This window comes from Corvus moneduloides, chromosome 8, assembly GCF_009650955.1.
Source record: "Corvus moneduloides isolate bCorMon1 chromosome 8, bCorMon1.pri, whole genome shotgun sequence".
NCBI lineage: Eukaryota > Metazoa > Chordata > Aves > Passeriformes > Corvidae > Corvus > Corvus moneduloides.
This window is the reverse complement of record NC_045483.1, coordinates 198,164-211,705: the sequence shown is the minus strand read 5'-3', so window position 1 is coordinate 211,705 and position 13,542 is coordinate 198,164. Positions and strand designations below refer to the sequence as shown.

Here is a 13,542-nt window from a genome sequence, read left to right as displayed (position 1 = left end):
TGGGCCTTTTACAGTGTGATGAGCCATCATGGAATGCAAAGGTCTGTCTTACTAAACTGATGAGAACATTTGGGTGAGACATGAAAAACTCTAGCCTCAGCTTGTTGAGGGTGAGCCAGAGGTTGCCCCTCAGGTGCTTCCAATGATTTCAGCTCATGGGCTCACACAGGTGTGTTACTCTAGTTATATTTTGAAGATTAAAATAAACACTTTCTGTTGTCCTTTAAAGCTAAGTTAGAATGCACTGGAGATGTCATAGCATGTTTATGATGACCCCAGAGTGTAGCTACCATTTAATCTGCTTCTATTCAAGATGTCTTTACAAAATAATATACTTTTTCTTAACACAATTTCATAGGTACAGGATCTTATGTAGTCAGCATCACTTTCTTCAAACCACATTCCTGATTCCTTGGTTCTGAAAAAATCCCCTGCAAGGCCTGCTGTCTTGTCCTGTCTTCCTTTCTATCACCCTTAAAGAATCCATATAGGAGAGGTTTCTGTATAGCTGCAGTGATCCCAGCACTCTGAACTCTGTTTTCTGCTAAATTATTCCTGGATAACTCCCCTTGAGAGAATCCTGCAAAGAAATTGCACAAGATGAATTTTTTTTTTTCCCCTAGGTTTCATTTCTCACCTTCTGCATGTATATTTTCCATAGTCTCTTGTCTACTTTCAAGTTGTTGTTGAATTGATTTTTGTACTTCCACACAGATAAACAGTTTGCTGTCTTTAAACACTCTCACATGCAAAAGCACAAGGTAGGAGGTGAGAGTTTTGAAACTCTCTTTTGAAACTCTTTGTGTGTGTCTTAACTTGTTAACTCTACAGTAGAGTTGTAGATCTGAGAAGAGACATAGAGAAAGAGCACATGAAAAGGAAAGAGGGAGGAGAAAATAAATAGAAACACATACAAGTGTCTAGAAGAGCTGCTTCTAGACAGTGAAATTTTGGAAATAGTATGGCCCTTTGAGCCAGAGGTTTCAGACTGCTTTGCCAAGAGTCATTAATGGTTGTGGTTGGGATTTGTTTGCAGTTATCCCTACAGCGAGGACTCTAGCCAGGGAAGGCAGTACATGAACACGAGATGTCCAGCCTGGTGCGACAGAATCCTGATGTCCCACTCAGCCAAGGAGCTCATTCTGAAAGTAAGTACAGACCTGCAGCCCCCCAGTACCTCCACACTGCATTTATCTGCACCAAAGGCAGGTAGGGTTGAAAGACTGTCCTTGAGTTTGCCTGTAGCAAACACTTGCCAAGCTGGAGACAGCACACCATGGCAGTACATAGAGGGGTGTGCCTCCAGTGCTTTGCACCCAAAAAGGGGGACTTGGCCCCATAAACCCACTGACAGTGACTAAAAGACGAGCTTTCACAAGCAGTTCTTTTGGTATCTGAGCTGCCAATGATGATCAACTGTCTTCTGACCTGTGCCACTTCTGTGCTCTTCTGTGCGGGGATGCACAGCACCGGGAAACTGCTTGCTTTAAAGAGAGTAACTGTAAATAAAAAGCCCCTATAAAAAGGCCCCATTAGTCCCCCAGCCCAGTCCACCCTACAAGTGACATAAACAGCAGCACTGCCCATACCAGGGATTCAGCAGGGATGCAGACAGAAGCGGGTACAAGTGACTGCTGAGGAGTCATGCAGTTGAGAGAAAAACCTGTACATCAACAGCTGGAGGCACCTGAGTTACCAGAGTGGTAGATTTCCTAAGGTACTCCCAAGAATATGTCAAGTCCTAGACAGGCCAAATCTATCGCTGTCCCCTGAATGAGGATAGTCTCCAGCAGGTAGGCTCCTAACTTTGGTACACCAACGAGGTGCCTAAATTCAGACATTCCGTTAGAGCTTTAGAGATAAGCTTGTGAAACATTTTTAGAACATACAATTCCTCTTGGGATTTTGGTGTTTATAGATAGGGTTAGGGTTAGTTGGTGATGCTCTATCCAAGGTTAAATGATCTAAATATGGTTCAGGAGCCTTCCAGTTTTCTTTTCTGTCATTTGCTCTCTCCTTTTTGTTCCACTCGGCCCTCCTCCTTTCCTTGGAAGCACTGGACCAGGTCAACTGGTTACCTGTGCCAACTTCCACTGCCTCTGTTCCTGTGTGCTTCCTCATGGCACCTAGACCCCATCCTGCTGATGCTGGTTACCAGCTGTTCTAAAGGGCCAAGAACAGATCAGGAAAAGGGGGTGTGATACAAGATCTCTCCCACTTCTCTCTGTTCTGAGCTGGCCGGCTGGCCGTGGCCGTGGGCGGGCTGCATAAATGGATGTACTGCAGTGAGGTTGTCTTGCTGACCAGACTGTATGACTCTAACAGACTTACTGAACGCAAAATTGCCAAAAGTCGTGTGTCTGTCTGTGTGTTCCTGTATAATTAATGCTGCTTAGTGGGAGTGAATTACAGAAAATAATCGTGTAAGTAAATCAGTGTTCTATAGCTTCATGGCTTCTTTTTTTCCTGTTTAAATTAATTACACCCTTGAAACTTGCTCTCCTGAAGTTTATAACCTTCTTTTTCTCTCTCGTCGGGGTTATTTATCTCATGATTAGACTGTTTGCTTTGCAGTATATAACTCACTAAAAGGCTGGGAACATGTTTTCCACAGCTACTCGAATTTCAAGTCAAAGCACTTCCTCACACGTTTTAATGTGTAAAAAGTGTCTGCATGACATCTTGAAATTTCACCCAAAATTTTAGACAATACATGTACTGCAGTATTCAGTAAAAAAATGTGAAGCCTAAAGGCAATACAGGCTTTATAGTCAAATAGTAATGTCAAAATCAGTGTTATTTGGTTTTCTTACACAAAAATATCATGTGAAAAAGTGAGACTTTACCCAAAATATTACGGATAGTACTTGGCGACCATGAAATTCCTAAAGAACAAAGGATTAAAACCATGAAAAGAGTGGCCAGTGAGGGAAGATTTTTTTTTTTTTAAGCTATGAATAAGGAGATAAAAGTGTACACAAAAGCTTGGAGAGTGTAAACAGTACCAAGAGAAAGGAATTCTTTCTGATTATCTAGAGGGCTATAACTTGGATATAATGGGAGAAGATTAAACAAGGGAAAACAAAGTTAGAGCACTGAAGAAGTTTGTAAGTGTGAGGTCAGTTACAATTCCCATTCTCTGTGTAACAGAAACCCGATCAGTTGGATCATTCAAAGCTTACCTTTAAAAGTGCGCGTCATTCTCTCTGGAGCTTTGCGTTTACAAATCGTGATCAGGCAGGTTGGGGTATCTCCAGAAGCGCATTGGTGAGGCCAGACTGGGCTTTAACTCTGTGAGCCTGTACCAAACATAGGAGCTAGCTTATCCAACCCAAAGCAAAACAGGGATTCTGGCCCATAAAACCTAATGAAAATAGTCATTAGAAAAGAATGCTGAACTGATAGAGGAAAGGGCAAAATGACCCTACAGGTTTCTGTGGTTCTACACAAGAAGCAGTGTTGGCCTTGACTGAGAACTTACTCCACTGCAGAGACCTATACTTTGAAGCTTTAAAAGGAACTCTGAAGAAAGTAAAAGCAAATTTTAAATAATTGATTACACTGTAACAAATCCTTAAAATATAAATGTATATGAATTTTTAAAGAATTTTTTCAGTCATAACTATCTATTGAATATTCTTATGCATGTAATTATTTTGCTGTATTAATTTTTCTTATAGGTAATAAAGTGTTTATTTTTCTGCCTAAGCAATTCTATATTTTGTTTCAAACAAAAATTGTAATAAATCTGCATTTAAATCCTAGATAAAGAGAGGATAGTGTGCACAAACTGCCACTGTACAGTGTGTTCAGCTACACAGTAGGCATTACAGATTGTACTGACATGGGGCTGTAAACAGCTTTCATGCAACATCATCTATCATGCCATGGTCGGTTACCTCACCATCATGTTATTTTATGCTTCCTGAGCCCTAAACCACCAAAGGTTGCCCACTGCTCAGGAGCTGCGCTGATGCCTGATCGCATGAAGTAATGAATGCTCAGCCAAGTGTATATTGTTTCTGCTTGTGCACTGCTGTAATTTGTTTATCTGTCTAAAGATTATGCAGTTGAAAATCCACAATTTTGTGCTGCCTTTGTAAATTATCAAGTCGCTTTTGATGAATGTATCCCCACTTCCGATGCTGGTGGCATTATGATCTTGAAGTATTGGAAAGTGCTCATGCATACAATGCAGAAGGTTATGTTTTTATATTTTTGGCAGACAACCATGCTGTAAAGTAAATCTGACCTTAAGCTTCCTTACTGCATTAAAGATAATTCAGTTTTAACTTTATAGTCCTAAATGCTACTGTTTATATAAAGTTATTGCCCAGTCAAACTTGACTGATTACAGATGAGAAAGTCTTGACTGTTTCATACAAAATAAATTAGTATTGCCAACTAGTTTAAAGCACATCTACGATTGTATTAGAGACTCGAGAGTGTCCAGATTACAGATTTAATTAGCTTATAGAAATTGTTTAGCACAATAAGAAATTGTTTTGTATGGCAATGTATTTGTATTTATTCCTGAAGTACAGTGCCAGAGAATCAAAATAGCTCCTCCAAATCACGTTTATTGCAAACGGCAGAAAGATGACTACATTTTATTGTTCGTTAAGATAAAAATGCTAAAGAAGTCAGTGTATAAGGGTAAAGTTCAACATGGAACAAAATGAAAGCAATTCATAATGGAGACTGGAGGAATGTCATCCGTCATTTGCTGCTTTTCTTAAAATCACTGAATGCTTTTTTTCAGATGAAGAAATTTATCTCAGAGAAATGATTAAAGATTATACTCAGAACCTGAAAATAATAATTCATCTCTCTGAACATTTAAAATCCCTTATATGATGAAATCAAATGCTGTTATAAGGCAACATGGATTACATTTAATTCAGAGAACATTTATCTCACCTAATTCAATAAAAGTTGTGTTGTTCTTAAAAAAGGTCTGGCCAAATGTGGTTGCTGCATTTTGCAACAGAAGCCTGGAATGCAACTACAACAAGTCACTCATTTCACTTAGCACAGTGTTAGCCACAAAAATTTCCCAAGGTCCTGTCAGCAGGGAGGAGAAACAGAGATCTCAGGAGGTTTTTTATGCAGGCAAACTGCACAAATTACTGCCAGCGGTACTGGGCATAAAAGTTCATTTTACACAGTCTTCCTCTGGAGAGGCCAAGCTAAGATGTGTTAATATCACCTCGTTCAGAAACTGGTTTCACCTACTTGCATAATATTTCCAATATTTCTTTCTCTGTGTGTAATCTGGAGAATCCTTGGACTGACTAGTGTTTTGTTGTTTTTGTTTTTTTTAACTAGTCAGAAAATGATGAGAAGATAGTAATATATGACCACATTGGGCCAAATGTCTGCATGGGGGATCACAAGGTAATTAAATTAAACATTTTAGTCTTTTATCTTCTAAGTTCTTTGTTAGGAAGGAGAATGTATGGACTAGGTTCTATTAATTTTAAGTCAGCCATATCTCTGCCCTATTTTTAAAGTAACACCTTGAAAATGTTTCAAAGTCAAATTCAGCTGAAGTCAGTTTATCAGAATAGCTGCTTGTATGAAATCAAAGAACGGGACAATGGGTGATAGAATGAAAGCAGGATGTGGTGCAAGTGAAGAGGAGCAGCCATCTGTACACTTAAAACTGTTCTAGCATAACACAAGTGATTTCATTGGGTTATCAACTGTGCTTTCAAAGCATAGCTTCACCTAGGTTGATGCATAGGTGCCTATTAGTAAAAGAACGTATTGGCAGTTCCATATTCAAACAAGTGATAAAAAGACTATAGAAAAAGGACAAAGAATTACATAAATACCTGTTGTTGAAATTAATAAAATACCTGAATTTTGCAAACAATCTTCTTTGCTGAAGATACCAGATGGAAACCTGTTAGAAATACAATAAAACAGAGTATTTGCTTTCTTTGAAAAAAGCCAATTGAGGACTAGGAGGTAACCTCTGAAAGCCTATCTAAAAACAGCACTGAGGCTCTTGAATGATAATTCAGAGAGGGATAGTGGGTAATTGTATGTGTGGATGCATGTGTACATGCAAATCTGAACTCACAAATACATACCCCTATTTAATTCCATGGTCAGAGTTCTTGTGAGACAGAGAATTGTTTTCTAAGGAAAAATGCACTTAAGGCGTTTGGTCCAGTATCATGCAAGGTTTTAAAATAGAGCAATTACTAACTTATCCAGTAAACAAAAAGCTCTGGGTCAGCCAGTTCAGAAACAGCAATTTTCGTTTCCTTCATCACCAAAGTGGTGCGGCACTGTGACAAAAGGGAGATGTGTATGGGACCTGAACCTCTTCCCACAGAAATCAGTGGAAAATTTTCCTTTAGATTTCAGTGGGAGCAGAAATCTGTGAGGAGATAATGTTGTTCCCTTGTGCATTTTGTAATTACATTAATTCAAAAAATGTTGCAATGTTTTATTTCCAGTCATAGGGAAGTTTTTGTTTTTACCTCTGACTGTAAAGAAAAAAAAAAAACCAAAAAAACAAACAAACAAAAAAAAAACCAATGTATATTTCAAACATGTAACTTCTATTTTTCCCTAACTTGCTGCAGCCTGTGTTCCTGTCCTTTCGAATAGCTGCTGGGGCAGGTAAACCTATTGCAAATGTGCACAAGTGTTGTGTCGTGCAGTGATGTGGTGGTAAATATCATCTTTTTTCTTTACGTTTATATTACATTTTCTACATCATTTCCCCTGTGTTTATCTTTCTTTTTAAAAAAATGCCAATTCTGCAACAGGAAAAAGATGCCTACGAAGTGAGAAGATTTTCCGTGAAACCACACTGTAGCCAGGAGGGAAGACAGCACACTGAAATCTGTAATCCTAACAGCTGTATTGATAAATCCAGTCCTGAGTGCCACATTTTTAGACTGCTGATCGTACACTATGCTTCAGCATCTGGACTCTGTTTGAGAGAAGCCTCACATACCTCACTGTCTTGTATGTTCATGTGACATCAAGTAGAAATGTGGAATTATTTTTTATATATATGTCACAGTTCTGTTGCCAAAACTCTAAATAGACAGCAGAGATGCTATGTATTCTAGATTTCACAACTTTCAACTTTTACTAAGTGTATTTGTCAATGTGGAAAAGCTATTTCAGCATATTATAAACTTTTAAAGGTATCATGCCCCTTATACATCTTTACCACTTTGGGATTTTGTACATTGGATTGTATAGATAGAGATATTGATGGTTTTAAATGGTATTTTCTTTTTTGACCAAGGCTTATGGTTTGTGTTTTAGTTTTAGTATTTTGGTTTTCATTTTTTTAAATTTTTTTCTCATTTTATTTACTATACTGCCATGTTACATGGTTTTTGAATCACACAGCAGCTGCTTCCTATACATACATATATATGTGTGTGTATATATATGTATGTATGTGTATATATACACAGATATATAAATAATTTATAAACCTGACCAAAACTTATGCTAAATATACTTTCCAATATGAATGCTTGAGAGTGCCATATCAGCAGTAAGTGTTGGAGTCTTAGCAGGTTTAGTTAAGTGTACATCAACAACCAACATTTATATAATAAATAATATATAGCAGTGCCATCCTGGATACAGATATATAGCATACTATATAGCACATATATTAGCAGTTTCACTTTGTTACTCCTATAATCTCTTCTTTCTATGTAATATTAAGGATTGAATGTGAAGTTCTTAGCTAGGTTTGGGTGTAACTTTCCAGAATTTTGTAAACTGTTTTTGTCAGTCTTTTGTTACTGTTTTATGGTGCCATATTCGATATTGAAACAATAACATCATGGGAGAAGAAAATAATCGTCTGCTTCAAGTAGCAACTGTATTGGACACAGACTGTATTTATACAGTGTTAAAGGAAAAAAAAAGACCAACCATCAACCCAACTGTAAATTTTCCTGGTTAGTAGCTCAGTGCAGCCTACAATATAGTCTTGTTACAGACATTTTCCTCCCACCACTAAATACAACATTAAAAGGTGATTAGGGAGTCTGTTGATGAAACACAAATGTATGTTTTATTGATTTAATTTAGAACACTACAGAGTTCATAGACTGCGCGATGGCATTAGATTGATGCTTGATTTTGGTATAAATCACTACCACTGAAAATGATTTGATGTCCGCTTGCAGAGTTTTCTCAACAGTACAACCCAGTTTGTAGCAAGTATTGTTGCCCAAAGGGTGTCTGCAGCTCTGTATTGTTATTGTGCCATGTTGCATTATAACCACACAGTAATTCTATTTAAGCAAACTCAACTCATGATAACTCTGAAGGCCTTTAGAAATGAGTACTCTGGTTCTCAAGCAATAAAACTAATCATGGTGAACATGGCTGTGTCTGCCCCTTTAATCTGGGCATTGGGGATTACAGGGAAATTACTAAATTGTCACATTTCTTATTGAGATACCTTTTAATCTCCTGCCAATTAACAAGGTTATTTTTCACATAAAAACCTCTATGATAGGATGCAGTTTTGGTGTTAATCAAAACACAATACAAACCGAGGCAAAGGCACTGAGGAGCTGATATGGGAGCACTGATGTGAGGAAGGTGATGCAGCTTTACGAGCTGCTCACAAGATGCCAGTCCTCAGCAGTAAATGTGCCACCATGAACTCCTTCATGATTATCTCCAGTTTCAGAAGACCTCTCTAGCCTTTTCCAGCAGGAGCCGAAGCCTCGAGTACAGATCAACTTGCTGTAGCCTCCAGCCGCGGGGCCGTCTGGGGCCCGAACTTTCCCCGGGGGTGCAGGGTACGCCGGTGACCTGCTGGGGTGAGCTGCTGCAAATGCTCCGAACTGAGCCCTCAGCAATTCATAAAACGCAACTTTCGCCTTTAAACAGCCCGGGAGGCGAATCCGGGGGCGCGGGGTGAGCCGAGCCGGGCCGATCCCAGCGGACACCTCTCTGCAGCCCCGGGACAGCCGAGCAGTGACGGGCTCTGGCCCAGGATGGGAACGGGTCCTATCAGCTCCCCCCTCTGCCTGGGGCCGGGTACCCGGGCTGTCAATCCTGCGGTGCCTCGAGGCCCCTTGCTCCCGTAACGCCCCCTCCGAGCTCATTTCGTTTAAGAACTGTGGGAAGGACAGGTGGGAATGATTAGCCTCGAGCACAGGTGTTTTTATCCTGCTACTTCCCCACAGGACCCGAACAGCGGCCTGGTCTCAGCGTGCTCACAGCCGGACGAAGACTAGACCGTAAACTCGATTTATTCCCTCTGTAGCCGCGGCATAGCTGGGCGCGTCCCCGTTTAGTGAGTAGGGGCCTGCGGGACCCCCCACCCTCCTCGGGACGCGGAGCTGCCCCGGCAGGAGCGAAGGGGAATCAATCACAGTGAGCGGCGGCACCGGGACCCAAGGGGGGCTCCAGGGGGAGAGGTCCAGGCCCTTTTCCGCAGCGGAACCGCGCCGACGCGGGTCTGTGTCGTGCCGCGACATAGACGGAATTTGCGCGGTGGGTGACAGCGCCGTGCGGACCCCGGCACCGAGAGGGCGAACGGGGGAGGCCCGGGCGCGTCCCTCCCCGGTGCGGGGAGCCAGGACTCGCCCGCTCGGCCCAGGGCTGCGGAAGCTGGATGCAGAACGGGGGGGCTGCAGTGCTAGAGGCACTGGGTCCCGCACCGGACGCTGGCCTTTGCTCGGGCTGCGAAGCCATAGCTGAGACACGGGGAAAAGAGAACCTCTCGTTCATTAAAAAACAAAAAAAACAAAAAAAAAAAAAAAACAACAACAAAAAAAAAACCAAAAAAAAAAACAACAAAAAACACAAGAAAAAAAAAACCACAAGAAAAAAAAAACCCAACCAACCAAAAACCCGGCAAAAAAAAAAACACCGTAACAACCCCGGCAGCTCACACCCACCCGGATTTGCGTGTGCGAAGGGGAGAAATGCGGAGTCTCGCCGCTGATCTCAACGACTTCGTCCCCGGGTTTTTGCAGCGGTCGGTACTCAGCGCAATGGGAGGCGTACCGGCCCCGACCTCCCCTCTCCAGAGCGGACCCTATCACCCGCCCGAAGCCAACGAAACGCTCTTGGGGCCAGGGACGAGCGTTCCCGGTTTCACACGCAGTTCGAGCGGCACCTTCAGCCCCGGGTGTCTCTCCTGTCTGGGGCTGTTGGGGAGTCCCCTAGCGCGGGTTCCCATGAGGCAGTGACCTCGGCCCCCGGCTGTGCCACAGGGGCTGGGGCTCTCCCGGCTCAGCCCACCGGCCCCCCGACGCAGGGGCTCCTTTTCCCTTGCAGGGCACCGTCGGGAACCCTGCAGGAGCTCTGGGGTCCCCGGCCTCTGGCACAGAAATGCCGGAAGAAACTCGCTAAAGGAGAAGGTTGTTAAATAATTTATTGATTTTATACAAATTCTTTCCAACACGTGTGGAGACATTCTAATGTAAAATCAAGTGTCCATTTTCCTCTCGTGCTTTTTTGGGACAGTGGTTTGGGTTTTTTGGTATTATTAAGCATAAAATCCAGAGGCAGAAGAAATGAAACTGCCAAAATACTCAGGGACGGAGTGAAAGAAAACTGCTGTTTTTACACTAGAAATATACATCACAAAATCTGAAATTTACTATATACAAAGTGGCTGAGCTGGGACTTGGGAGCCATAGAAAACGTAACAAAACCTGATTGTTAGGAGCAGGAAACTAACAGGAAAGCTAAAGGAAAGAGTGGGAAATCTTGAAGGAACACAAAACCCAAAAAGTTGAAAAAATTTCTCTGAAATTTACATCGATGAGAAAGAAAATAATTTCATAACTTATTCTGTAAAAAATATATACATTTCACATACATCTTAGGCTGTACAACACACCACTTCAAACACCCAGTTACACTCACCCCCGCCGCGCTGCCCGGTGTGGCCGTCGGCCCCGCACCCTCACAACGTATCCGAGCTGGTGCTGCAGGGGCTGACAAGGGACAGGTTCGTGGATTTGTGCTTTTTCAATAGCCTTGTGATTTTTTCGTCATCTGAGTTGGGGTCCAGGGGCTTGTTGTATTCATCATCGTCCTCATTGTCCGAGCTCTCCTTCAGCTTCTCCGTCTCCGAGTCGTGCTTCTTCTTCGCCGAGGCCATCTCTGCTGCGTGTCTCTTCCGCCACTTGGTCCGTCTGTTCTGGAACCAAACCTGGGCACCGGCACCGGGCACAGCTCAGCCACGGCCTCGGCCCCGCCGCCGCGTCTGCCCCCGCCCGCGGCGATCCCGTCCCGTCCCGCAATGCGGGGCTGCGGGCACTCGGAGCAGAGCCTGCACCAGGCAGAGTCTCGGGCGGCTCCTGGGAAGGGGCCACCCCGCTGGGGACACCGGCCCGTCTCTGCGGGACTGCGCCACAGTTAAAGCAGCAGCTTCCCGGAATAGTCGTTTATTGAAAATGGAATACAATAGTCAAAAAAATCAGTATTTTTGGCTTACAGTGCACCCCAACACTCAGATGCACCTGCAGGCTTTACTAAAAAATTTGCAGAGTTACACAAAGTAAACTTGTGCCAGTGGACACGATCCTCGTGGAAAAGTGACCCTTCAAAAATAGTTACCTGCGGGGGGCTTTTTGTCTTTGTTGTGATAGGGTTTTTTTAATATAATATGTCTATTTATTTTAAATTGTTTGCAGCACAGAGAGCTCTGAGCACAAAATAATTTCGGTAGAAATTAGGCTAAAATCTATCCAATGTCGAAATGTGACTTAAATTCTAACTGACTTTTTAAAAAAATCCCTGCATAGTTGCGCAGTGTTTGTGGTTGCTAGTAATCACCGACATGGCAGAAAGCGGCCGTGGCCGGGAGCAGGAGAGACGGGAGCCCAAAGGACGGACCTACCTTCACCTGGCTCTCGGTCATCCCCAGGGAATAGGCGAGCCGGGCGCGCTCCGGTCCTGCCAAGTATTTCGTCTGTTCGAAGGTTTTCTCTAAAGCAAATATCTGCTGCCCAGAGAAAGTCGGTCGAGAGTGTTTCTTCTTGCCGTCCTTGTCCAAAACCATCCCCGTCTGAGCTGAAAGTGGAGAAAGAGCTGCGTCAGGGATAAACTCTGCACTACTCCCGGCCCGTAGCCGGGCCCCGCCAGGCGCTGCGGAGCCGCTTCGTGTGTCCGCCGGCTCTAAAGCAGGGCTCAGTCCGGGACAGACCCGGGGCCGTGAGGACCGAGTGACCCGCACCGGGCCTTCCTGCCGCCCGCCCCGTCTACCGCGCTCGTCCGCCAGCGGCTTGGGGCCGCCCTGGCTCTGGACCCCAGGCCGCCTACTCCTCGCGCCCTGCAAGAACCGGCCGCACTTACCGGGACAGGCGAGCCGGGGGTCTCTCCAGGGAGAGCCTTGCACCACTCCCGGCCAGAAAATGGGCGGCCGTCCCGGCAGCTCCGCCAGAGGCTTCGGGTAGCGGGAGACGGCAGCGGGGCTGAAGTACATCCCGGCCGAAGCCGCCAGCCCGTTGATGCGGGGCAGCCCGCCCAGCAGGTTGCTGGCACTGCCTACGGGCCGTCCCAGGATGTCGCTTATTCCGTGCGGTGTCCCCAAGGGGAGTTGCGTATTGAGTCCGCCCAGGGCCGGCGCCTTGAAACCGGAGGGGTTCTGCAGGGCGTAGGGGAACAGGGAGGTCTTCATCTCGGCCATGTTGTGCAGCGCGGCTAGCGGCGCACTGCTAAGGACGAACGCGCTCTGGCGATTAGCATCCATCTGTCCCACCGCTAACATCTGCGGGCATCAGCGAGCGTGGGTCTTCCCCAGTCGCGCCGCGGCCGCTCCGCTGGGAACCCTCGCCGGGAGCGCGGCCGCGGGCGGGACGGGCTCCTCGCCGCTCGCGGGATCTCAGCGACAGCAAGTGCCGAAGTTTGCTGGGAACAGGAAAATCCCGGCGCTTGACCGCCCGCTCCTGCGGCGCGCACCTCCAAAGTCCAGGCTAAAGAGCGGCGAAAGCCGAGCCGGGGCAGCGCGGCGAAACAACAGACCGGGAGTCCCACGAGAAAGAGTCCCTACCGGCGGCGCGTCCCGGAAGACTACAGGTAATGCGCTCCACGCGCGATCGGGATGCGGGACCGGCAGCTCCGCGCGTCGCCCCGGCCGCGTGTCCAGCGGCCGCGGGGACGCTCCGCGCCGCGCCCCGCGCGCAGATAACTGCGCGGGCACCTGCGCGCCCCGCGCCCATTGGGCGGCCACCGCCCCGCGCCGCCGCCACCGCCCAATCGGCGCGCGGCGCGCGCCTCCACCCCAATACGTCACGGCCGGGCCGAGCCGTGGGAGCGCGCAGGGCTGCACGTGGCCGCGCTGCGCCCGACGGGACCCCCGGCCCCGCCGCCGGGGTCAGCCAGCCCCGCCCCCGCCGGCCCGCCGTGCCCCGCCGGTAGGCAGCGGGAACACCCGGAGGCGGTGGCGCCCTCCCACGCGCCGTGTCTGTCCCTTCCAGCCGGGCGGGGACCCGGCACAGAGACCGCCGGCGCCTCATCGAGCAGCCGGGCAGTGACCGCAGAGCCCCGGCGGCTGCGCTGCCCCGGAGCACTGAG

The 13,542-nt window shown here is 46.1% G+C and overlaps 2 protein-coding genes across 5 annotated transcripts in view; one reads left to right on the top strand and one right to left on the bottom strand.

The window, feature by feature from the left end:
• Positions 1-8,377, top strand: part of INPP5A (inositol polyphosphate-5-phosphatase A) — a 194,689-nt gene extending 186,312 nt beyond the window's left edge. The window contains exons 13-16 of one of the 4 annotated variants that reach the window (XM_032116095.1): positions 1,037-1,148; positions 5,329-5,397; positions 6,600-6,687; positions 6,786-8,377. In XM_032116095.1, coding sequence (XP_031971986.1) covers positions 1,037-1,148; positions 5,329-5,397; positions 6,600-6,680 — 262 coding nt within the window. In that variant the 3' untranslated portion in view covers positions 6,681-6,687; positions 6,786-8,377. The remainder of the gene's footprint in view (positions 1-1,036; positions 1,149-5,328; positions 5,398-6,599; positions 6,688-6,785) is intronic. The other 3 variants (XM_032116094.1, XM_032116092.1, XM_032116093.1) reach the window with 3 other exon arrangements.
• A 1,988-nt stretch (positions 8,378-10,365) lies between these two features.
• NKX6-2 (NK6 homeobox 2) lies at positions 10,366-13,136 on the bottom strand. The gene is made up of 3 exons (XM_032116988.1): positions 12,322-13,136; positions 11,867-12,039; positions 10,366-11,176 (listed from the first exon to the last, which is right to left on the bottom strand). Exons 1-3 carry the CDS (start codon positions 12,734-12,736, stop codon positions 10,928-10,930), a joined length of 837 nt encoding a protein of 278 aa, XP_031972879.1. The 5' UTR covers positions 12,737-13,136; the 3' UTR covers positions 10,366-10,927.
• Between the last annotated feature and the right edge of the window lie 406 nt (positions 13,137-13,542).

Coding starts and splice junctions, on each gene's coding strand:
- NKX6-2 (XM_032116988.1), bottom strand. CDS start 12,736: ATGTTAGCGGTGGGACAGATGGATGCTAATCGCCAGAGCGCGTTCGTC. Junction 12,040..12,321: donor CCCCCGGCTCGCCTGTCCCG/GTAAGTGCGGCC, acceptor CTCCACTTTCAG/CTCAGACGGGGATGGTTTTG. Junction 11,177..11,866: donor TGACCGAGAGCCAGGTGAAG/GTAGGTCCGTCC, acceptor GCCGGTGCCCAG/GTTTGGTTCCAGAACAGACG.